Source organism: Ostreococcus lucimarinus, chromosome 2 (genome assembly GCF_000092065.1).
Source record: "Ostreococcus lucimarinus CCE9901 chromosome 2, complete sequence".
Classification (NCBI taxonomy): Eukaryota; Viridiplantae; Chlorophyta; class Mamiellophyceae; order Mamiellales; family Bathycoccaceae; genus Ostreococcus; species Ostreococcus sp. 'lucimarinus'.
The window spans coordinates 465,882-489,152 of NC_009356.1; the positions used below are offsets into that span (position 1 = coordinate 465,882).

Here is a 23,271-nt window from a genome sequence, read left to right on the forward strand (position 1 = left end):
CAGACAGTTCGACAAAAGGTCACCGTTGGCCTTTCAGCAGTGGGCACAAGAAAATATAACGCATACAGCTATCACTGTCACACTTGGCTCTGCGATTCCGTTTGATGGATGACTTTCCGCTTGACGCAACGTCGCGCGATGCGACGCAAAAGTTTTTGGAACATTTGACACCTTGAGGCCATGCAGTGCGTTTTACTCGAACCCTTTCTAGTAGGGCGTATCGCCGTAAAACGGGGCCTCGCTAAAACAAAGCGAGCCAAACACATGAAAGGAGCACACGCGAGCGCACTTTGCGACGCATCTGATATCCCTATACGTTTAGTCGACCGCCCTGGTAAGTACCCCGTGAACAGCTCTCAACTGGATGACGTTAGGAAATGGGGTCAAGACGTTGCGGCACGAAATATTGCGTATTTCGAAGCTTCTAATGGAAGTCCGATGCTAAAAGAGCTATATCAAGAACTCGAATGGCTTATAACGGATAGTACCGCCGAAAGAGTCGAATGTTCTCCCAGACTGAAAGTAGCAACCTCTGGCGACGATGGTTTCAGCGCATCAAGTACCACCCGATCCGCGATTTTGCGTCAGTCGATACCCGAGCTTCAGCAGCTCTGGATGCGAAGAATAATAGATAGGGTGCCTTTGCAGTATCTCACAAACACGGCGCATTGGCGAGATATGGAATTCACTGTGAATACTTCTGTCCTCATACCACGACCTGAGACTGAATTACTGATAGATTTTGCGTGCGAATGGCTTCGTGAACTGGAGTCAAATACTGAAAATCATACCATGAATTATAATCTATTGTCAGGGCCATGGCTTGATCTTGGAACCGGATCTGGAATTTTGGCCATCGCACTTGCGAAAGAACTACAGCGTAAGTGCGCAGATGCCTCCAGTGTGTACGCAGTAGACGTTTCTGTAGCCGCACTCGAACTCGCAAGGGACAATGCGCGTCGTAACGGAGTCCAAGATTCCATCAAAACCTTGCACGGATCATGGTTTAACCCGATCAAAAAAGATGTACGCTTTACCGGAATCTTGACCAACCCTCCGTACATCCCGACAGATTTGCTTGAGTCTCTTCAGCCGGAGGTTTGTTCGCATGAGCCATGGCTCGCACTCGATGGGGGGGGCGGGGACGGTTCAGCACACTTAGTCACTATCTGTAGGGACGTCAAGAACTTTTTACTCCCCGGTGGTCTGTTTGCAGTTGAAACCCACGGTCTAGAACAGGCTCGTTTGGTTCAACATTTATTGAACAGCACCGAGGCTTTTCGAGACGTCCACCTAAAAGCAGACTACTCTGGTATAGTTCGTTATGTAACGGCTAGAAAAGTGAACGATCCTGGAGTCATGGATGGCGCATGCTGAGTGAGAAATTGCTCAACGTCTGCGTGCACGCAAACAGTGAGTGGTTCTGTTGACAATGTTAGCACGAGCAGCATAGTGTTAAAAACAAAAGAAGTCTCTACTGAGACAGCGAGCGACTGATATTATTGAATCTAAATTAATAAATGCTGCCTAATCGTACGAAGTTTCCCCGGAAGTTTGGCCGTGCTTCACGTGGTTTGACGACACCTGTATCCGTGTTTTCTCTTTTCGATCGCTAGGTGACGCTGTACCGGCATCCAGAATAGGCGCTTTCACTAAGTGAACCTGTTTTTGTAACTCTTTCCTATCATTTCGTCTTCTTTCATCTGTGAGCCCTTTCATGCGCCCATCGTAGTGTCTTTTCTCGCGCTTGCTACGGATTCCCTCAACAGTTTTGAGAGCTGCCATGGTTTTATGAGTCAATTCTCTACTGTATCTCACTGGACGATTACGTCGTCGCTCAAAGTTGAACACGTTATCTCCACTTAGATCTTTACCATGAATTGCGCGATATGCTTTTGTCCACTTAACTTTACGTGGATTTCTTTTCATTTTGAAGTTCTTGTGGCACTTGGAGCGACAAAAGCGGAACATTTTAGAATCATTCCGTACGAAACAAATGCCGTGACCAGGATAGATGGTTGAACTACAGAACCAGCACTTCTCGAGACGCATGAGCTGTGCTATTCACGATCTTGTCAAAATCTAGACCTCTCTAGCGGGGTACGAGTGTCGTTCTGGTTGTGGCGGCTGGCGGAACGGGCACGGACCAACCCGTCAATTTCCCCTCGTCAGGGTTTTGACCGAGGTGCATTTTATTTAGTAACTAATCTAGTTTTGATATATGTAAATTTATGTATATAATATTGTATGCGACGAGCAAATATGCAATCATAAAAAGCGTGGCGCTCTTTGGACGCGTGGCGGCGGTGACGTTCAACGTTTCGGTGACTACAGCGAGTTCCGCACGCGGTACAAAAATGTTCGACGATACGATAAACTCGACTGGGGATGTGCCAGCCGCCTGGTATAGGGATCTTTCTCACGTTGGATACAACTTGGCTGGTCAGCGACTGCAGCGGAATGTTGGTGCCGATGCACTGTCAAAGTTGCTGAACGACGTCGATGATCGTTCTTCATGGCGAAAGCTATCTGACGGTTTGACAGGGCGAGATTTCAAGTTATCTCAAAGTGATATTGTTTTATTGAGACGCATGCAAGCGGGTAGGCTGCTGACAGACCCACTGGCACACATCACGGGAATAAGTCAAATCATGGAAAATGTAGTCTCCACAACCGAACCAAAGCGGCGATTTCAGCCATCGAAATGGGAAGCTAAATCAGTACTAAGATTAGTTCGCGCTTTGAGGCAGCAACCTCGGCGTAATGTATCAGCTGGCGAGAATGATATTCAACATACTCGTGATATATGGTTGGGCGTGCAGCACTTAGTGCACAATAGCTCTGGGTCTGTTCGTGTACCGAAACCATTACCACCAGGTAATCACTTTTCTTTCAACCCACCGGCAGAATATGTGGCATACTTGGGCAAATCTTCAGATTACGCGCCAAAAAGTCTCAGGCAGCTTCATAGCTATGAAAACTTCACACGCGAAAGATTTGAGAGATGCCTTGATTTATATCTATGTCCTCGTTCCAATCGTGTTAGAGTAAATATGGCACCCGATGAAATTTTGCCGCAACTACCCTCTCCAAAATCTCTGAAACCTTTCCCAGAGATTCTCACACAGAGCTATACCATCTCAGAGAAAATTATGTCAATGTCTGTTCACTCCTCTGGTGAGTGGCTTGCATGCAGTACAAAAACTGCTAAAGTGTTTATATTCGATATTCACACTGGATGCTGTCTCCAAAAAATTAGCTTCGGTATCGCACCCACCGCAATTCGTTGGCATCCAGTGAAACCGCGCATCTTACTGCTCATACTAGGTTGCTGCGTTCTTGTGACAGATGCTTTCAGTGTTTTCGATGCCTCAAACGTGAACTTTATGGAAACTTCAGAGCTGATGAGTTGGATCCAGCTCGGTGTATCAACATTTATTGTACGACACACATCAATCGTGAAAGAAATAGTATGGCACGAAAAAGGCTGTTACTTTGCTACGATTTTTGGTACAAAAAGTGGTGTCATGATACACAATCTTGATAAACAGGAATCCCAATCACCTTTCGTGAAGCACGATGCTCCAATACTCGGCACTTCATTTCATCCAACAAAAGCATTCTTCTTCATCTGCTCACAGAAGAGTGTACGAATGTATAATTTGAAGACACAGGAGCTCGAGAAAAAGTTTTCGAAAGGTACGGCAGTGAATTCTTGCATGTGTATCAGCTCTAGTGGCTTGAGTCTGTTCGTGGGCACACGTAATGGGAATTTACTGTGGTTTGATATAGGTAGCTCTACGCATAGCAAGGTCATTTCGATGCGTGGGGCAGCGATAGGTTCGGTGATTTGCCATGAAAAATATCCACTGTTGGCCACTGTGGCATTCGATGGCGACGTGAACATATTTCACATATCAGAGACATCTGATTTTGACTCGACCACGGAGCCCATGATAGTTCCAGTAAACACAATAAAGAGTACTAGAACAGAAATTGTGGATTGCTGCAGAATACAATTTCATCCATGTCAGCCGTGGCTCTTTCTCCAGCGAGGAAAGGCAAATATTGGTCTTTTCAGTCCAATGTGAGCATCTGTTATCACGAGCGAAGCGAGAGCAAAAACTAGCACGATGTAGTTTAGAAAGACTTTTGAGTAGGAACGAGCGAGATGGCGCTGATACGTGGATGTGCTGTCACTTGAATGAAACTAAAATCTTCCTAAAGAAATCCGTTCCCAAATGCTCGATGTAAAATAAGAACAACTCATTCGCTTTGCAGAAAGGAGGAAAGCTTCAGAAATCCTCTTCATCCGAGGACGAGTCATGATTCGAGTCCGTCATAATTTTCCATCCTACGCGATCGACTTATGTTCGTTTCAACGAAAGCAATGGTGCTGCGTACCTTCGACTACAAAAAGCCGTCTTATCACTACCAAGTCAGCTGCGTGTGGAATTCGATATTCTTCAAGTCGCTTGTCAGCCATGAGCTGAGTGCCGTTGCACAGCACCCTGTCCTCCGTAGTTAAGTCACTTTTGAGTTCCGTCTGAGCTTCCTGATCATAAATTTGATGCCAACTTGTACGTGAAAGCTCCTGTACAGTTTTCTGTGCCGATAGACTGAGAACAATTTCGTCGAGGATTATAGTTTTAGTCGACAGCGTAGAGTTATGATACAAGCTCCACTTGTTAATCTCTAGTCTTGGGCGAACACGTATCGTTAACATTGGACTCAGTTTTAACTTCTTTGAATGAATATGAGACGCAGCTATGCGGACGAAGTCGCGTGCGTTTTCGCGGTTAAGTCGCGTGCGTTTTCGCGGCGCGCGATGTCGTCATGATGTCCTATGACATGATCTCACTTCAACTAAATATGAATGATTGGGATGTCACTTCACAAGAAAATCGCATAATAAAGGATATCATATAGGGTAAAATTACTTAAACATCGATGCTTAGTTAAATCTAAAATCTAATTTCATCCCGTGGCTCCACTTGTCTCTACATTTTTGCAAAAATCGCTCGTCGAACGCGTCTCATCGAGAGCGCTCGATCGCCGCTGAGTTTGGCAAAATCCACTATATTCGTGGATTTTCATAAAAATGCGGGTCAGAGGCAAGACAAAACAAATCCTACTTAGGTTTTCCTGTGACTACATGATGCTTATTAGCCAAGCGCGCTACGTCTACAGTCTATTTGTCGAAGATTGGAAGATTGAACATTTTGTGTATCGTCATCTCTCAAAAAAATGAACACTATGATGATACACGCTTACACAGATGAAAATGGCGAGTAGCAGTGCGCTACTTAAAAATATCCACAGGTACCAAAAGAGAGGCACCGAACTACGAATTTGCGGTTCGCAATTACTTTCAGCAGTATTACTCAAGACTTCTCGAACTCTTCGACGGAATGCTACGACGTCAAATTTCTGTCCAAAATTAAGCTGTGCTGCGTTTCCCATTCGCTCAGCGAGCCCAGACACGCGTGCGAGTTTACTCATCGCGCACGCAAAGCTCTTGAAAAATGTTAGAAGGAAACTTTAAAGTATTCGACAATCGTACTTCTGGAGTATTTTCGCACAGGAAGCCCGTCACACCATGTATCACAGTCTCCTTGGGACCTCCACTATTGCACGCAACGACAGGTTTATGGTACTGCATGGCTTCAAGTGGTACGATTCCAAAGTGCTCTTCATTTGGTGTGTACAAAACACACAAACTATGATGCAATAAAACTTGCTTCTGGTGATTGTTGATCGAAGGAAGAAAGAGAACACTGTCAGAGAGTTCTAGATCGTCTTTCAGCCTACACTTCAGGTGTGAATACAGTTGAAATTTGAAGCGCCTTTTTCACCTCCTCAGCTCGCGCAGCACTTGGACATTATCTTGTAAACGCGAGTCAAAGCCACCTGCAAGAATCAGCATGTATGTTGCATCGTTCCGATTTTGCTGAATGAACTTATGAAATGCGAGAATAGCAAGACGAAGGTTTTTATTTGAATCGAAACGATTTATGGAGAGGAATATCTTCCTGCGTCTGAAGTCAGAAGGTTGTGCTGACTAAGACGAAGTTACCAGCCTTACCTTTCCTGAAAAATTAGTGATTTGCCAGGAAAAGTTCTGAAGGTCGCATCCACATCATGTGTAAACTCAAGCTCCTAAAGCAGGTCAACAACAAATTTGAACCCAGCGTGTAACCAAAGCGTACCGTCAAAGAAGCTGTGGGGTAAACAACCTCTGGAGATATTCCTTTCCTGTACAGTCGTTTGAAGGTTCGTGAGAAGACTTCAGCTGTAAAGTAGCTATTCACAACAATACAATCAGCCTTTACAAATCTGAGTTAGTCGGAACTCAACTCTCGATAAACTTTTCCTTACCATGCCAGTGCAATGCTCCTCAACATAGTCTATCGGAGTTCGATACAGACGTTGTAGTGTTGTATTGTGTGGAGCTAGTAGGCAGTCTGGAAAATGACAATAAAAAATTGTGCGTTGTGCGAAGATTTTAAGGACAAATATTGGGATTGGAACCTGAGCATTGTTAAAGCCATGTAAAAATTCAACTCACACAGTTAAGTACCTGATCCAAAATCCAAACATCGACTTTACCACAGTCTCGCCACAGTGCAAAAAACTGTATTCAGTTAGCCTAAAAGTTACTGTGAAGGCAAGTAACGTACAACTACGCAAAGACATCGCAGATTGGCGCAAATGGCATGAAACCGCCCCGCAAAATTTCGTGGCACCAGTGAATTGTAAACTTGTATCCAGTCAACGCGTTTGCCCTCTGGAGAAAACTTTGAATTCACTCGCTTTCGTCTTTCACTGTCTTTCACCTGTATTCACAGTGTCTTCAAAGCACCGATTTTCGTCGTGAAATGCCGTATAAAGCTTAATCTACTTTGCGGTCAACTCGGAATACAATTACTTTTGAAGCTGACTCATGTGACTTACTTCGTGACCAGCTGTTGAGCACGCTCTTGCGAAGTCCAATATGAGTCGTTCTGCGCCACCTATGAAGAACCTTGTAATGAACATGCAAAGCGAAGCAGATCTACCTCACCTAATCCAAGATCCGGATGTATGATGTTTATTCTTAGCGGTTTTGAGGTGCCGTCAGTGTGTGCTGAACTTTTGGCGCGGCACTCTTTGGACAAGTCCTTTGTAGCGAACATCGATGTATTCCAGAACGCGTAAGATGTAAAGATACTCGAAGTCACTATTGCCAGAGTGTGGACGAGTCGTACAAATTGATGGCTCACGTGACGGGGTCTAGCGATCCCAGGTTTGTCCGTGAACGAACCATACGAAAAAAGGCAACGAAATTGGACGTAGGATCTCACGCAGTCCGCATGAGCCAGATTGGTAGATTATGTGAAGATATAATAGGACGGATTGTACAAGTGCAGAAGTGATGTGGGGTATCCATTGAAATTAATGTTCACACGATGGCCTAAAGTCACATCATACCTACATCAACTATTTGGCTCTTTTCTTGTTTAAAAGGTCCAAGGGATTCATCTACGAAATGCGATCTGGTGAATTTCTTGCCACCGTGGTCAGCGAACAAAGTATTAGTCGTTTTCGTAGAACTCTTCCTTACTTATGACGACGCTGTCTTGACCCAAACTCCCGCCATATCTTTCGTCTGGGTTCAGATCACTCTCGTCCAACTCCGGTACGAGGACGGCGGGAGGTGCTTCGCTGAATTCAACACTCGGTGCGAACGTGAGGGATTTCAAGTTTTGCCGAACTTTTTCTTTCACCTGATTCAAGTATGAAGGTGTGTTCAAATTTTCTATCCACACCGGCGCGTGTGCCTTCAACTTGTATCCTGCATCGGCGTAATACTCGTAATAGTTCTCGTGCGGTGGAATATGTTCTACCAGTTGTTTACCTAGGAGAGTTGCTGTCTCATTCGCCCAGCATCTGGCTACATTGGATTTCGTATAGCCTCCGCCACCTGTAACAAGTATCGGCTTCGCAAAACTTTTCATGAAGGAAACACATTCTGCGTGACCTTTCAGTGAAAGGTTAAAGCAACCGATTCGATCGCCAGCTAGTGAATCAGCGCCGCATTGGAGGACGATGGCGCCTGGTTGGAATGAATCCATCACGTCTTGCATGACAAATTTGAATAGATCCACAAAGCTTTTGTCATCTATGCCATCATTCAAGGGCACATTGACACTGTAGTATTTTCCCGAGTTTATGCCGATGTCCCTCAAACCACCTGTGCCCGGGAAGAACATATCGCCATATTTATGAAAACTGACGGTCATCACTCGATCAGTCATGTAAAATGCTTCTTCCACTCCGTCACCGTGATGAATATCTATATCTATGTACACGACCCGTGCATGTTGCTTCAGGAGTTCTAGTATCGCTAACACGAGGTCGTTGATGTAGCAAAATCCCGAAGCTTCTGCCTTCTTTGCATGGTGTAAACCTCCAGACCAGTTTATGGCAATGTCTGATACCCCCTGATTCAATCGCCGGACTCCGTCAATGGACCCACCTGTGTACCGTCGACAAAAGTCAAGCATGTGATCGAAAATGGGGCAGTCTTCGCCAAGGTTGAATCTTTGCATTTCTAAAACGTATTGTTGCTGCTTGTCAGGAGTTATTTTTGACAAGAAATCGACGTAATCTTCGCTATGAAACTGAGTGAATTCTGTGTTCGTGCAGGCTCGTGGCCTGAAAACTTGCAGGTGTTTATGCAAATCATAGGCCAAAATCAAATTGTGCGTCATGCACAAGCGATGAGGCTTCATGGGGTGGTTCGGCCCGTAGTAGTTTCTACCAACTTCTTCGTCATAGTAGTAGCACACCCTTTCCTTGGCGACCATCGGAACCGACGAAAGCCCGTGTGGAACGAGAACCAACCTTTTGTTAAAAAATTGGCGACGGCCGCAAACTGTCTTGAATTTCGTAGGAACTGAATACTATCTCGTTTGCTAGGCTTCGGCTTCCGTGTGTTGCGTGCGGTGCAAGGTGGCCGACGTGGTACTTGGAAGAAAATAAGAAAATTGAATCGAGTAAGCCGAACCCAACCCGTATTATAGCGGCGCTAAAGAGTATGTCTACACTACGAGACTCAAACATACATATAGACTAGATATAGACTTGGCGCGTATTCATACGAATAACCATCAGACAAGCGACTTTAAACGCGCGACTTGAAAACTAAACCAAAAAATACAGCAGGATTCGGCTGGTGCCGCCGCCGTGCAGCCCACGGAAAAGACGCGCCTATCGAAGCGATGCGTGACGAAGGAAGTGAAGGCGACGTGAAAAGCCAACCAAAATTAGAGAAAAGGTACACAACTTACGTTCGGTTGTACCGTTTCATTGACGTCCTCTGAAGTTCTCCGAAATCCTCAAAGAGTAGGGCATACTACCTGAAGAAGTGTACGACTGTAAAAGCTCTGTTCTTCCGCCATTTTACATGAACGTTTTCAGCCGAAATGAAGGTCTTACAGCTCATTGAGAAGTATGAGGTACTCAAAAGCAAAGGTGCAGTTGACAAATTCCTAGCAAAAAAGCGAAAGAGGCGCGCGACTCGAGGAAGAAAATATGTACCCTCTGTTCCCAAGCGCTGACTCTTTCAGCGTAAAGTGAACCGTTGAATTGTTTTGCGCATGGAATGGTAACTTATCTTCGAACTATGACGTCTTTACATCAAATGATGTGCACAATTCCATCGTCAACAAATATCTCGTTTGAGGTGGCCATTCTGTCTAGAATTTGCGTCACCTTCACAGGGTTGAAATGTGGCGACCACGAAGCTGCACTTCTCATAATAGCAGCAAGTTCTACGCTGTTCTGACGAGCTCTAAGCTGACTGAAATTTCGTCTGAAAATACTCAGTTCATCTTCTTCTGTAGTCGGACCAGCAGGTAATGACGTGCAGCAGTCAGACACAATTTGCTCATTTGCTTCTATCCCGTATTTGAGTAAGCGTATGGCTTCGAGTGCATCGATACGCTCAACTTTCCTCGACATCCTTAGTTTTGCGTGCGCGCTGGCTAAACGGATCATCGTCTCAAGTGTCCGCGCAGTTATTGGTATCGAGCTTGAAGTTCTGGTCTTTTCTGCTTTCGCAAGTCTCCAAGCAGCATATTGTTCAGCGATGCACACTTCTGCTTCATTTGTAAGTTTCTGTTCCCAAGGTCGTTCTTTCATGAATCGCAAATACTTTTGAAGATCGCTCTTCGTCAAAAACCCGCCGTTTGGCTCAGTACATGCGTCGGTGAAACTCCATTGGTTTTCTGGGTCGACTGCGACACTCGCAAGTCGGCTGCTTGTTGTAGCCGCAGGGCTCCTGTCCTGGCTATGGAGTTGAAGAACATGGGAAGAAATCGTACGATCGACCGTGGCATCAGATATATCATGAATGACAAAAAGTAAATCGAACCGTGATAAGAGTGAGTCGGGGAGATTGATGTTGCGAGAAAGACTTTGAGCGTGATCGTACGTCCCATACAGTGGATTGGCAGCAGCAACCACACTGCACCTAGCATTCAGAGATGCCTGTATACCAGCCTTAGAAATAGTAACCGTTTGCTGTTCCATTACTTCATGTATCGCAACCCTATCGATATCATTCATCTTGTCGAATTCATCTATGCAGACAACGCCCCGATCAGCAAGCACCATCGCTCCAGCTTCCAGGCGTCTTTCTCCGGTTTCCATGTCACTAGTGATGGCCGCTGTCAAACCAACGCCAGACGAACCGCGTCCAGTCGTACTTATAGCAAAAGGCGCAACACCCATGACACATCGCAATAATTGTGACTTCGCAACGGATGGATCACCAACAAGTAAACAGTTAATATCACCGCGAATGTGAGTTCCGTTCGGCAAGTTCTTTTCGTTACCTCCTAGGAGGAGGAGCACTAAGGCTTGCTTAATATGGTTATGACCGCATATAGATGGGGCTAGAGAACGCCCTAGTAGCTCCAAAAGTTGTCTTGGTTGAACTATATTTGCCATTCTGGTCATGTCTTCGACTTCTGATATTGTCGGGATGGGTGAAAGTTCCTTCGATAGTTTTTCTACACAATTTGCAACCAAAACAGTCTGGAAAGTACAAGTGTTACTGCGCTGAACTGGAACGACTTTGTAAATTCCGATAATGCTCACTCGGTCTCCGGGTTTGCAGCAATCAACTAAATCTTCTTCGAGAATGACATCCACTGACCGTGGAAGCTGACCAGCAGGTGCTTTCTCTGGCATTTCTTGAATACATATGCGTTGATGATCAACGTACAACGATTCACCGTATTCGATGTCCAAAGAATTTCCGCTTTGATCTCGCATTGGAAAAGCCGCACCAGTACTCATACCAGTCAGTGCTGTGACATCGCGATAAATCTGTCCTTGGGACAGCTTTCCTGTATTGGGACAGAACTGAACTATCTTTTGAACTTTTGGATTGACAGCGGAGCACTTGGTTACAATGCCATGTACTCGAACCATCTTATTGAGGTATGTTGATAACAGCTGTCTCGGAGACAGTTCATAGCTTCCAAAATTACCAGAAATACCTACACAAAAAGAGCACGGCTTTCTCAACAAAGATTCGGCGGCCACGCTGAGCGCTTTCAGTGCTACTCCTGGATCGGTTAGTATCCTCTGCGCTAAAGATGAGTCAAATTCTCGCACATGATCGAGTTGCACGATAAATCTGCCTCCCTCAGTTTGCTTTTGTAGCTTGACCAAGTATGTGTCTTCGGAAACGGTTTTGCCGTTCCCTGAAATTTCAAATTTTTTTTGAAAAAAGGCTTCGAACTCGCGTTCCATGAAGGCGTTCCTCGCTCGTTGTGTCCAGTTTTAAAGCGCTAGAAGTACTAGCTTTTCACAAGCTCCAATATCAATCGAGCGTGCTCGTAACCGGACTCACTCTTTGAGGCTGCGCGCTGCGAACGAGGCAGCGAGCGGCGTCCGGGGATTGGTTTTTTGTAAAATTTGTTAGGATTGATATGATATCAGTATATATTACTTTCCACGTCCCCAATACGTGCGTACCGTCGGAAGTGCTAATAACTCGCGACGACGCCACAACGCGCGCCTGGCGATCGAGAAGTGCTAGCACCCCATACATTAGAGCCTGGAAAGTAATACATACTGATATCGGATAGATAGATATCCAACGCCAAAAATGTTTTTCTGGCGTTGGCGTGTCGTACTTGTCGCAGCGTTCGCTTTCTCCACGCGGCGCAAAGCGTGAAGGAAACCTGCAAAGCGTGAAGGAAACCTGCAGACTCGTTCGCCCGCAAGTGTACGTAATCTCGATTGAGATAAGTTGATACTTGCAACCGTTAGTAACTTTTACTGTGAACATGAATGTGCGTATTACTCAGCGGACAGCGTTCCTAACACTAGCCCCTTCGCGCAGCACCGCGTTCAACGGTAGGAAAGCGTGCAGTAATCGATTCACTCGCATCGCTCGTAAAATCCAAGCGTCGTTGGATTTGACTGAAGATATGGAGCGTATTGTCTCTCGGCGATACGTGGTTACCTCAACACTTGTGATAGGACAGCTGACACGTGCCTTACCCGCAAAAGCCGTCATGGTATGTATCGAGCGATTGAGCCTAGACCGTGAGCATATCTCAAAATCGCGTAGGGAATGACGGCAGGGCGCGTTCCAGGGTTCGCCAAGGCCGATACCAATGGCTTTCGAGTGTACACGCGACCCGAGGCCAAAAGCGGTGGACATGGTGTCGGCTGGAGTGAAATAACACCTTACTCGTTTCAAGCGAATGAGTCATGGAGAGAAACGCCCGTGAGCATTGCTGATCCAGCGGGTACAGAAATCGATGCTAAATTTGTGAGCGACAGCGATGGAGAGCTGAAAATAATTCTTGCTCCCATCCTTCGTTTTTCAGACAAGGTGAGTGTTTTTTCTGAAAGTTTGGATGTAAACAAATTGAAACTGAAACAATACATAAAAGGGTGACTTGGATACAATCGATATTAAAGAGCTTGTTTCGTTGAATGCTTTCATAAAAGGATTTGGTCCAGAACTATTAGGAAATCCCATACAGGACGAGAACATACTGAGCGCCGAGGAGATTCAAGTAAAAGATAGAACCTACTACATCTACGAACTTGCAAATCATAGTCTGGTATCAGCAACTACCTGGAATAAAAGAGTTTACATATGTGCCATAACATGCAACTCGTTACAATGGCGAAAAAGTAAATCAAATAACATTTCAGTGCTCAAGTCTTTCCAGGTACTTGTCTCCGGCTAGCTCCAAAATTCTGAAGAGTATCAAAGATACTATCCACTGCTTGGAATTTTGAACGCGCTCCCTATTTACTTCGCTTTGACTTGTACTGATATGTTCATCGCCGCAAGCTCTGCCGTAAGATAAATGAAAACATGTGGAATGGAAATGCGTTCAAGTTTGTGTGCTGAATCACAGACCCGACAACTCGTTCTGCGAGACGAGTATTCGTCAGTACGGATAGACGCCACGCATGTCAAAGGGGCTATCAAGCTACCACACATATTACAAACCCAAGCATCTCGATTATCTGAGCAGATATGCAACCTATCACGCAGCTGCTAAATGTGTTAGAGTTTACGACGGAATAAATCCAAACAAGCTCACCAAGTATGCTACACCATGGGCAAGGAGTGAATCGCGTTCCATTTCACCGAAACGTATACCACCACCTGACTTTCTTCCTTTGATCGGCTGCATCGTGAGAGGATTGTTTGGGCCAGTTGACCGCACTTGAAATTTATCGCTCACCTAGTTACTTGTAATGAGAGAACCATGAAAAGTATGAAAAAGACTCACCATATGGCGCAGACGTTGGTAGTACACGAGACCAATAAAAATATCAACACTGAAGCTCTCACCTGTACAACCATTGACCAAACGTTCACTACCACAGAAATTGTAGCCACTTTCTCGAAGCAACTTGCCATATTCTTCTGTGGGTGAAATCTCCTTGTCACTATGCTTGAAAGGAGTTGCATCCGCAAAAATTCCTGTGCTAGCACCAGCTTTGGCAGCCAAACTCTCAACAAGCATACCAATAGTCATTCGCGACGGAAAGGCATGCGGATTGATGATAACGTCGGGTCGAAGACCTGTGCGGTCACTAAAAGGCATATCTTCTTCTGGCCACAGGAAGCTGAGAACGCCCTTTTGTCCATGACGACTGCTGAACTTATCCCCTATGACTGGATTTCTATCATAACGAAGAGTAATAGCAGCACGTTTGTCATTCTTCGTCGCAGCCTGCTTAACAGACTGAGTTAGCACAACCTTATCTACTACCGCTGCGTCTGTTCCTCGAAGACGAATCGATCTACCCTTGGTTACACCATCTGAGCTGTGTAAATTTAGAAGTGTGTCGCCTGGCCGAACAATAGAGCCCAGCTGCACAGAGCCAGTACCGTCGAGCTGCTTATTTTCACTGGTATAGGTGTTATCCCTCCGACTTAATGTCTCATTTGCTGATATACCCTCAACAAGCGTTTTGTATAATGTGGCATGTGCGAAACCGCGATGGAGCGAACCCTTGTTCACAATCATTGCGTCTTCCATGTCGTATCCAGTGTATGCAATGACGGCTACAACTGCATTTGTGCCAAGCGCATAATCGTCTAGCGAATATTTGTCGTAAGTGCATGTTAGTGCTAAGGGTCGCTGCGGAGTATGTAAACGGTAAAGTTTGGTATCACTCCGGTAGCAAATAGTGTGCATTGGTGTTCCCATCGTCTGCTTGGCCATCTGGCACTGATACATATTACGGGGACTCTGATTGAAGTCGGACCAAGGCGTTAAGCTTGCGACGCAGCTTAGCGCAGAAGTGTTTCTAATCTCTGCGTGCGTATATGATGCATTGTGACTTTCTACTTGATGTGCAGAAATAGAAAGGAAGGCTTGTTCAAGTGTACCGATGAACTCAACTTTCATGCTCTCTACTTGCTTCACTGGTCTCATCAACCTAGAAGGACCATAGAAAATATACAAACCTGGAAACAAACCATGTTCACCACCGGGATGAATATAAGAGATTTCACTCATGCGCAAAACTGACGTTGTCAAGGTCACCTTAAACGCTCTCAGAGCAGAAATCACATGGGATGCATTTTCTGCCGAGATATAGCCTACAAACGAACCTTCCAGCACGACTGGAACATGCGCGTATCCACAGTCATATTGTTCTACACTAATAAGAGCCCTATCCAGTACCGAGTGTATCTGCAGTAAACGCTTTTGTTGAAACACATGATCTGTGTCAGGCATGACAATTTCACACATCTCTGCCAAATGATTCAGTAAACCACAAGGTGATCCATCTGGGGTATGTACTGGGCATAAGAAGCCCCATGATTCGGGTAAGAGCTTACGAACAGTTGTCGTGCGTAGTTCCATAAAATACGCTCCTCTATGTACGGAGCGAAAGTGTGAAATATACCTGAAGTAATTTAGCTTCTCTGCAACAATAGTAAAACCACTTGTTTGGCTTAAACCGAGCCCAGTTGGACTAACTAAGTTCCCGGTGGCTAGGAAATATTCCACTACTTTCCCTACATCACTAGAGCCAGATTCATTGATGAGATGCGAAATAGTCTCCTCACTCCAGCTGCCCTGTGTGCGTCGAAGATGCGTCACTACCTTCTGGAAAGCTATCCGCACCTTCTCACGAATCATAGCTTGAAGGAGGAGGCCGGGCACCAGGACTTCTTGATTGACTAGCGAGTCCGGGTCGTCGGGACTACACCGACCCGTCACGATCGACAGAAGCTTACTCAACATGAGAATCAGCAACGACAATTTGTCACCATTATGTTGAAGATGAACATAAATAAAATCTTCGAGAAAGCGCTCACCGACAGAAATATCACTTTCGTCAGAAGAAAGATCTAAAAGTGTACGAAAATGCTGTCCTAAGTAAGATAACGCACACATTTGCGTTCGTATTTGAAGTTCATGACATTCTCGTTGAAGTAGAGCCAAACGGTCCTCAATGAAGGTTTCATCAGTTCCAGCGCTTCGCAAATGCAGGCACACTTGCCGATACATCTCAGCGTCAGAGCATACTGCAAGTGCCCGTAATACTATGCCAGCTGGTATGAAAAACTCTTGTCGTCGATGCTGGAGAGCCAGACGTAGCGCACCGGTTCGCATATAGTGCAAGCGAACTATAGACGAGTGCTCATCCTCAGTGACACAGCGAATGACAGTAGCGAACTCAGAAAACAAAGGTGAGCGTTTCGTAAAAGCTCGTCGGCAGAGTCCAAGAATATGATGCCTCCGTTGTTGTATGATCATACGAATCATTCGTTCGATACCATTGATGATGAAATATCCTCCTGCTTCGTGTGCTTCTTCACCACGTGCCACTAGTTGTGCTGGAGAAAGTAGTGCGAGCGAGCAAACATCAGACTTGACCATCACTGGACAATCTCCGAGATTTACAACGCGTCTCTGCACATTTTCTCCATCTATTTGCCAACAAAACTGAACTGAGAGTGGCGCCTTGTAACTTTCACCTCCTTCACGACAACCTCTGGGCGTCTTTTGACTCTCCGTGCGTCCCGAAATGCGATGGCGAAATTTAAGTGACTCCAATTTCAAGTCCTCAAGCCATAGCATGAGTTCTGGACAGCCAGCCGATTGTTGGAACTTTTCAGGTTTCACACATCGCAATATCTGATCGAATCCCAGATTGGTGAGGTGATTAAACGAGTCTACGTGACAAGCAAACAACTTCTTTATTGGTACCTCGGAAGGAACCGAGTCGCCTGTTATTTCTGGCGAGTTTGCGTTACGCATCCTCTTTCGCTACAGAACGATTGTCGAACTCGTGTAGGATGGTGTGGTGTATACGCAACAATCTTCCACGGCGTACAGAGGCGTTCAAGAAACGCATTCCAGCGTGCGTTCTTCCGCGTGTGTTCTGCCGCCGCCGCCTGCCCCTCACCTTCTCCTTTTGACGAACGACATGTGCCATTACCATGTGATATCTGATAGGGTTAATTGTATCTGTAATAGTTAAAGTCTTTAAGTGTTGTTGAAATATAGACATCTATATTTGATGTCGAGATATAATACATGATTCCAGAGGACGATGTTCGCGAATAAAACGACAAAAGGTTTCTCGCCGGCAAACGTAGAAGCCTGGGGCTCACTTCGAGGTTCAAAGCTTCGAAAAGGGTACCGCTCATGATCTCGCACGTTGGTTCCATTAGAAACTTCAAAGGTCTAAGTTGTAGCCGGTCGCAGCACAAGACTCATACGTCCAGGAAAAATCATTCCGCCAGTCGTTTATGCTCAAGACTCCAAAGCTCTTCTGGCGATATCAGCTCATCGAATTTCGTGCGGAAGCATATTTTAGATCTGCAACCATACACTCCTATTGTTCCCTTCGAAGTGCTTTCGGGTCAGTGCTTTTTGGAAGTTCCTCTCAATTCTTTGTCCTTAACTCGAGTCTAGAAAAACTCCAGCGCCCTATCACAGAAATAGTCAAACTAGATGCGAACGAAAATCCGTATGGTCCGCCGCCAGGTACTTGATTTTGACATCAGACATTCAGAAACGTTGAGTAATCCTCAGATGTGTACGATGCACTTCGGGACATCAAATATCCTCACATATACCCGGATCCTGAGTCGAGACGGTTGCGAGCAGCACTCGTAAGTGGACCTAATTTACTTTGAAAAGATATACCGGTTTGATTTTCCACTTCTTAGGCAGCCGAATGCGCAGTTCCGACAGAAAATTTATTAGTTGGTTGTGGTGCTGATGAGGTGGGACGATATCTGGCGATAAGTGCTATTTATAACCCAATTCCATAGCTAATTGATTTACTGTTAAGAGTGGTTCTGGAGCCAGGTGATAAAATAATCAATACACCACCAACTTTTGGAATGTACTCTTTCGATTGCAACATTAACGGTGCGTGAAACTAATGACTTATATTCACACTATGCTCAAAGCTACCCCAGCTGGTGACGTGATCGATATATGCCGTGGGCTCTCATTCAAGATAGATGTCGAGGCGATTGAAGCTGCCGTGAAGACTCACAGCCCGAAGCTTCTGTTTCTGACATCTCCAAATAATCCAGACGGTAGTCTTATTGAGGAAGACGATCTCCTCCGCCTGCTTCGTCTTCCAATACTGGTCGTGCTGGATGAGGCATACATCGAATTCGCCAGTGCGAAGAGTTACATAACACAAGTGCCGAGCCGCAAGAACTTGATCGTTCTTCGAACTTTCAGTAAGCGGGCTGCGTTAGCAGGTGGATTGCTCAGATGTGTTTCGAATTTTTACTGACGCATAATCACAGGTCTTCGGGTAGGCTACGGCGCTTTTCCGTCCGATCTGATCGAATATATATGGCGAGTAAAGCAACCATATAATGTGTCTGCTATCGCTGAGACAGCTGCGCTGGCAGCGTTGTCAAATCCTTCTTACTTGCAGGTACGAGTCATCGATCGACGCAAATGATAGTTTTGACATGTTAGTTCAGGAAGTACGCGATAAAATTGTGTTCGAGAGGGCTCGGATGTTTGGGTTACTATCTGAGTTCGACTTTCTTGAACCGTTTACATCAGAATCGAATTTTATTCTTTGCAGGTGAGCAGTTGCTTACTTCAGCGCGCAAAACTTGTTGTAATTTTTTGTCCCAGGGTCAAAAGAATGAGCGCCGAGTACGTGAAAGCATGTTTGCTTGAACGCGGTGTTGTCATTAGGCACTACTCTTCTCCGAAAGAAATCGCCGACTGCATACGGATTTCAGTTGGTAGACCAGAAGATACAGATGCAGTGGTGTCCGCACTAGCTTCAATCAAACTTTGATTGAATAGGAGTAAGAGGACCGTAGAATATTAAAATATCTCTGAAAGACGAAAGTATTTAAACACAATTCACTTCCTTCGTTCGCCTATGTTTGTCCTAATGAACTTTTTAGAGCTGAGTTAGTTTTATAGAGAAGTCACCACCTTGAACTGTGCTTGGCGGAGACGAAACACGCTTTGAGGTATCTTATAGCACGGATCTTTTGCTATCCTCTGCCTGTGATATTTTAACTGCATTATGGCGGTCTGAAACAAACATGGAAAACCTCCTTCATGAGTATCGTAAAAAAATCGCACCTCTATGCAACTGGCGTCTGTACTGTCACCTGTACTGTCATCTGTGAGCTTCTCTAGTGCATCAATGAGGTTGTCTAAACTCTTCAACTACGGCTTATTCATACGGCATATTCGACATGTACAAGGTTTAAAGTACCTGTCGGTGCGGCCAGCGATGTATACCGTATTGTCGACACCTCTTTTTAAGAGCAGTCGTCCCCATTCCCAACTCTTTTGCGGCGTCTTCAATTTTGAGAACGGCATACATACTTATCAATTGCTACCTATTTCTGAGTGAAGTGAATCGGTGATACGACATCGTTGCGCACCTGCTTGGATGTCATTTGATGCGTGATATCTCCACGCCTCGTAGTGTTCCTCGCAGTATTCCTTTCGATCTCCTCGAAGCATTTCGTAACGCTCGGCGAGCGTTACACGAGCGTCGCTCGCGTAAACGCTTGAAGCTCTATCATGGTCCGGATATACTTTCGGTCTGATAACCGGATAATTTTCATTGTACAATTGTAGGATTAATACGTGCGTGCTTACAGCTACATCCTGATGGAACATACGATAGCAATAATTGCGCGTCCAATGCTTCGAGCCGTATAATCGGGCGAAACACCAGGCAGTCAAATCGACTGGTTCGGACACTTCAGCACTTGTAACCCGATCCTCACACAGCCCGTCGACCTCAAAATACCGCTCAAAATAACGAGAGGGGTGCGCGAAAACCTGCAGCATAGTAAAAGGAACTGAACGAATCTCGACATGCTGGCACAGAAGTTCGCACATACAACGTTGAGAAGTTCGGTGGCGCTTCGAGGTGACGGCTGGTTCTTAAGCGGCAAGTTAACCCTTCGTACGAAAAGTTTTGGCCCTGCACGCTCACGCACTTTGCACTCAAACTGCCGAGCATCCCTAAAAACTGGTATAGTTGGACTTCCCAACGTCGGCAAGAGTACACTTTTCAACGCATTGGTCGAGAACAGTCGAGCGCAGGCAGCTAACTTCCCCTTTTGTACAATCGAGCCTAACTTTGGGACTGTGCCGGTGTTGGACGGCCGCCTAGATGTTTTGGCCCGGATATCAGGAACGAAAAATATTGTGCCAACTGCGGTCGAGATCGTCGACATCGCCGGACTCGTGGAAGGAGCGTCAGAAGGCCAAGGTTTGGGTAACAAATTCCTTGCAAACATTCGCGAGTGCGACGCCATCATTCACGTCGTGCGTTGTTTTGATGATGATAACATTGTTCACGTGAACGGAAGTGTTGATCCGAAGAGAGATGCAGCAATCATAAATTCAGAGCTTGCATTGTCTGATATGAGCCAGATTCAAAAACGCATAGATAAAGTGCGTAAAAGTAAAGGCAAGGTGCACATCGATGGGCAGACGGCTGAAACTGAGATTGAAATACTTTCAAACATTCTTACGCAGCTTGAAGACGGTAAACAAGTAAGACAACTCAAACTTAACGAAGACGAACTTTTCGTAATTAAAGAACTCAATCTCTTGACGGCAAAACCTTGTATATATGCTGCCAACCTACCAGAAGGTGATCTTCCAACAAATGGGGCTACTAACGTCCATTTCCAGGCCTTATCCAAGCTTGCGACCGACTCAGAAGCTGGACTTTGCGCTGTTTCGGCACAGGTTGCCGCAGAGTTGAAAGATTTAACGCAAGAAGAGCGCGATGACTTTCTTTCTTGCATCGGAGTGGAGAGTGATGGCACAAAAGAACTAATTGAAGTCGCGTATAGGCAACTCAACTTGCTGACATATTTTACAACAGGCGAAAAAGAAACGCGCGCGTGGACGATAAAGAGAGGCTTTACGGCTCCACAAGCAGCAGCTGTAATACATACAGATTTCGAAAAAGGGTTCATAAAGGCTGAGACGGTTCATTATGATGACTTTGTGACAAGTGGAGGATTTGCAGGGGCCAAAGAAAAGGGAGTTTGGCAACTGGAAGGCAAAGACTACGTTGTTCAGGAAGGTGATGTGATAGTTTTCAAGGTCAACGCATAGCTTAGCTACTAGTTCAAGTCACTAGAATTTATAATCGATCCATCTGTGCCCATGACCAATGTTCTTGGCACCCAGCCACGACCGTAGTCATCGCAACCTAAATCGCGCAGTGCCGCACTTCCAACATCAATACATGACCTCGGATGCAAAGCCTTCAGGTCGTGGAGTTGAGCTGTCACATTATTGGCCACGAGATAATCCTAGTATATGCTACTTTTAAAAAATAAGAAGGTAAAACAATGATGTTCATACCCTGGTATCCTGATTTCTAACCGCAATATTCCTGATGAGAATACAGCATTGACGAAGAACTTTACCACAAGTTTCCTGTGGCATCAACTCTAACAGCTGATCGACCCCACCATTTGCTCTCAATTCATTAGAAACTTCTACATTCCGAAGCGCCAAAGCCGCCAAAATACTGATCGAGTTCTCACGCACTGAACTTACTGGGGTAATTTACACTCAGATACAATGCGATAGAGTAGTAAACCGCTCACCTTCGCACGTCATTAAGGAGACAAAAGTTTTGATAACGTCGAACTTTAGCAGGATTTCTTTGCGCGAGTCGGACAATATAAGGCGCCGAACGCATCTGCAGCAATGGTTCAGTAATACTGCGTCCCTTCGACGAGATATTATTGCCTGTGTGGACATGACAAAATTTGACATCGACACAACATCAAATTCACATACCAGTAAACTACTTAAAACATCTTCTGGCACGCTCCTACATATCTTCTCGCTTGTCAACAGGTGAGAAAACTGCATATGCTGTGAAACAAGATTCTTGCATAGGGAAGCTTTACTTACTAGCTTGAATAAGACCACAGATGTCTCAAGCTGACTCGACTGTACTTGTTGGAGAATAGCTGCGGTTCCTCAGATTGCTGATTTCACAGGGACGGAAATTACTACATACCGTCATTAACTTTCGCCAACAATCCATGCTCGTGTAATATAAGCGCATGTCTATATTTATTGCTTGTTGAACTCTCTCTGTCATCGTCGATTAAAATCGCGGAGAAGAGTTCACAAATCGCCCGCATCAAGACTACATCAGAGGCACCAAATGCTTCAGTGAGGATGGTGAGCGTGCGCTCCTGGCATCTCTTGAGTCTTGTTCAATGAAGAGCGAAAAGTAACGTACGGTCTTCATCAAAATTATTTTCGCATCACCGTGCTCCTTCGTGACACTTGCTAAGAAAGAGCACAAGGAAGTCGACAACGTTCGGCATTCCAGTAAAGTGAGGAATGCGGCACTTTTCAAGACTAGACGTCGGTTCTCGTGTATGATCATCATCGCTGTGTAGGTACGAATGAGACAAAAAATACGAAAAAAACTTTTACACGCACCTGTTAAACAATTTAGAGCGCGGTCGCGTAGTGTTTGAGCCAAAGTTGTTTTGCAGCAAAATTTTAGAAGAATTTCTATGATTTCTCTTTGACCAGCAGTGCAAGCGAAGTCGACGATGTTTGGACGGAAAACAGACTGATCTGACAAATATGATTCGAATGAGACGATCGCAGACGTGAGCTTGTCTTCTTCACTATTTCCCCAGGTTTCATCTTCTATCTCAGCAAGAGGACAGATCGAAGTCAGAAAAGTTTGCACAACTGCTGTGAAAGTATTGCAGTTGACTTGTGATAAGCTTGTCGCAATGCTTGAAATATCGAAGCCCTGCAAGGCAAACTCCTCTCTAGCTTCAATCTGGGCTGTAGTCGCATCCATTCCGAAGTTTTCTACGTACGAAGTAACAGCTTCATCGTATGCTTCCTGTAGGTCGGTTGAACAAAATACCCAAAAACAGGCTCATGACCGACCTGTGAGAGACGCATCACATTCGGTCGCTTTCGCTAGATTTAAGACTATTGCTCGCGACCTAGGTGAAAACGTAACAGTTGAAACTCACCGCGCGCGCTGGATTTTTGTTAAACTTGAAACTGTGCGTCTTCAAACTAGGGCGCTCGGCGCTTCGCCGTCCAGTTTGTCTTTGCACCACTCTGCAGTCTCGTCTCCCGCTTTCTAGCCTTCATACGCTCTAAGATAAATAAAGTTCAGTCGACAATTTGACAGATGAAACCACTCCGCGAAAACAGAAAACCGAAGCAGTTACCCATAGTCGCT

General features: G+C 45.3%; 14 protein-coding genes across 14 annotated transcripts; 6 read left to right on the top strand and 8 right to left on the bottom strand.

Moving 5' to 3' along the window:
• Window positions 1-180: 180 nt before the first annotated feature.
• HemK (protein methyltransferase) lies at window positions 181-1,377 on the top strand (the record flags this gene model as incomplete). Its single annotated transcript, XM_001416118.1, has 1 exon — window positions 181-1,377. One exon carries the CDS (start codon window positions 181-183, stop codon window positions 1,375-1,377), a length of 1,197 nt encoding a protein of 398 aa, XP_001416155.1.
• A 150-nt stretch (window positions 1,378-1,527) lies between these two features.
• Rlp24 (ribosome biogenesis protein RLP24, probable) lies at window positions 1,528-2,052 on the bottom strand (the record flags this gene model as incomplete). Its single annotated transcript, XM_001416363.1, has 1 exon — window positions 1,528-2,052. The coding sequence occupies one exon, from the start codon at window positions 2,050-2,052 to the stop codon at window positions 1,528-1,530; it is 525 nt and encodes a 174-aa protein (XP_001416400.1).
• A 305-nt stretch (window positions 2,053-2,357) lies between these two features.
• Window positions 2,358-4,091, top strand: Bop1 (Ribosome biogenesis protein BOP1 (Block of proliferation 1 protein), probable; the record flags this gene model as incomplete). Its single annotated transcript, XM_001416119.1, has 1 exon — window positions 2,358-4,091. The coding sequence occupies one exon, from the start codon at window positions 2,358-2,360 to the stop codon at window positions 4,089-4,091; it is 1,734 nt and encodes a 577-aa protein (XP_001416156.1).
• Window positions 4,092-4,295: 204 nt separating this feature from the next.
• Window positions 4,296-4,726, bottom strand: Osp1 (Orfan Protein; the record flags this gene model as incomplete). The annotated part of the gene is made up of 2 exons (XM_001416364.1): window positions 4,296-4,354; window positions 4,405-4,726. 2 exons carry the CDS (start codon window positions 4,724-4,726, stop codon window positions 4,296-4,298), a joined length of 381 nt encoding a protein of 126 aa, XP_001416401.1.
• Window positions 4,727-5,232: 506 nt separating this feature from the next.
• Alg2 (glycosyl transferase, putative alpha-1,3-mannosyltransferase) lies at window positions 5,233-7,175 on the bottom strand (the record flags this gene model as incomplete). The annotated part of the gene is made up of 11 exons (XM_001416365.1): window positions 5,233-5,517; window positions 5,564-5,807; window positions 5,856-6,032; window positions 6,086-6,159; window positions 6,210-6,326; window positions 6,379-6,531; window positions 6,581-6,634; window positions 6,681-6,787; window positions 6,837-6,897; window positions 6,955-7,013; window positions 7,064-7,175. The coding sequence occupies 11 exons, from the start codon at window positions 7,173-7,175 to the stop codon at window positions 5,233-5,235; spliced, it is 1,443 nt and encodes a 480-aa protein (XP_001416402.1).
• A 399-nt stretch (window positions 7,176-7,574) lies between these two features.
• On the bottom strand, window positions 7,575-8,849 carry Hda (histone deacetylase, probable; the record flags this gene model as incomplete). The annotated part of the gene is made up of 1 exon (XM_001416366.1): window positions 7,575-8,849. The coding sequence occupies one exon, from the start codon at window positions 8,847-8,849 to the stop codon at window positions 7,575-7,577; it is 1,275 nt and encodes a 424-aa protein (XP_001416403.1).
• A 414-nt stretch (window positions 8,850-9,263) lies between these two features.
• Cup105 (uncharacterized protein) lies at window positions 9,264-9,602 on the top strand (the record flags this gene model as incomplete). Its single annotated transcript, XM_001416120.1, has 3 exons — window positions 9,264-9,319; window positions 9,368-9,411; window positions 9,463-9,602. 3 exons carry the CDS (start codon window positions 9,264-9,266, stop codon window positions 9,600-9,602), a joined length of 240 nt encoding a protein of 79 aa, XP_001416157.1.
• Window positions 9,603-9,681: 79 nt separating this feature from the next.
• Window positions 9,682-11,805, bottom strand: Mcm3 (replication origin activator MCM3, probable; the record flags this gene model as incomplete). Its single annotated transcript, XM_001416367.1, has 1 exon — window positions 9,682-11,805. One exon carries the CDS (start codon window positions 11,803-11,805, stop codon window positions 9,682-9,684), a length of 2,124 nt encoding a protein of 707 aa, XP_001416404.1.
• A 539-nt stretch (window positions 11,806-12,344) lies between these two features.
• Window positions 12,345-13,262, top strand: Tl30 (thylakoid lumenal 30 kDa protein, probable; the record flags this gene model as incomplete). Its single annotated transcript, XM_001416121.1, has 3 exons — window positions 12,345-12,578; window positions 12,632-12,898; window positions 12,960-13,262. The coding sequence occupies 3 exons, from the start codon at window positions 12,345-12,347 to the stop codon at window positions 13,260-13,262; spliced, it is 804 nt and encodes a 267-aa protein (XP_001416158.1).
• A 65-nt stretch (window positions 13,263-13,327) lies between these two features.
• On the bottom strand, window positions 13,328-16,908 carry Acr2 (DNA-directed RNA polymerase I polypeptide 2; the record flags this gene model as incomplete). The annotated part of the gene is made up of 4 exons (XM_001416368.1): window positions 13,328-13,565; window positions 13,618-13,750; window positions 13,793-16,780; window positions 16,830-16,908. The coding sequence occupies 4 exons, from the start codon at window positions 16,906-16,908 to the stop codon at window positions 13,328-13,330; spliced, it is 3,438 nt and encodes a 1,145-aa protein (XP_001416405.1).
• A 293-nt stretch (window positions 16,909-17,201) lies between these two features.
• On the top strand, window positions 17,202-18,837 carry His8 (Histidinol-phosphate aminotransferase, chloroplast precursor, probable; the record flags this gene model as incomplete). Its single annotated transcript, XM_001416122.1, has 9 exons — window positions 17,202-17,418; window positions 17,472-17,543; window positions 17,592-17,671; window positions 17,729-17,785; window positions 17,834-17,933; window positions 17,984-18,277; window positions 18,326-18,459; window positions 18,509-18,615; window positions 18,669-18,837. 9 exons carry the CDS (start codon window positions 17,202-17,204, stop codon window positions 18,835-18,837), a joined length of 1,230 nt encoding a protein of 409 aa, XP_001416159.1.
• A 57-nt stretch (window positions 18,838-18,894) lies between these two features.
• On the bottom strand, window positions 18,895-19,456 carry Rwp1 (RWP-RK domain-containing protein; the record flags this gene model as incomplete). Its single annotated transcript, XM_001416369.1, has 5 exons — window positions 18,895-18,933; window positions 18,981-19,082; window positions 19,134-19,220; window positions 19,270-19,392; window positions 19,442-19,456. 5 exons carry the CDS (start codon window positions 19,454-19,456, stop codon window positions 18,895-18,897), a joined length of 366 nt encoding a protein of 121 aa, XP_001416406.1.
• Window positions 19,457-19,883: 427 nt separating this feature from the next.
• YchF (Nucleic acid binding GTPase, translation factor, putative) lies at window positions 19,884-21,143 on the top strand (the record flags this gene model as incomplete). The annotated part of the gene is made up of 1 exon (XM_001416123.1): window positions 19,884-21,143. The coding sequence occupies one exon, from the start codon at window positions 19,884-19,886 to the stop codon at window positions 21,141-21,143; it is 1,260 nt and encodes a 419-aa protein (XP_001416160.1).
• An 8-nt stretch (window positions 21,144-21,151) lies between these two features.
• ArbK (armadillo/beta-catenin repeat protein) lies at window positions 21,152-22,982 on the bottom strand (the record flags this gene model as incomplete). The annotated part of the gene is made up of 9 exons (XM_001416370.1): window positions 21,152-21,343; window positions 21,396-21,592; window positions 21,644-21,788; window positions 21,840-21,908; window positions 21,957-22,015; window positions 22,066-22,246; window positions 22,294-22,448; window positions 22,500-22,920; window positions 22,968-22,982. The coding sequence occupies 9 exons, from the start codon at window positions 22,980-22,982 to the stop codon at window positions 21,152-21,154; spliced, it is 1,434 nt and encodes a 477-aa protein (XP_001416407.1).
• Between the last annotated feature and the right edge of the window lie 289 nt (window positions 22,983-23,271).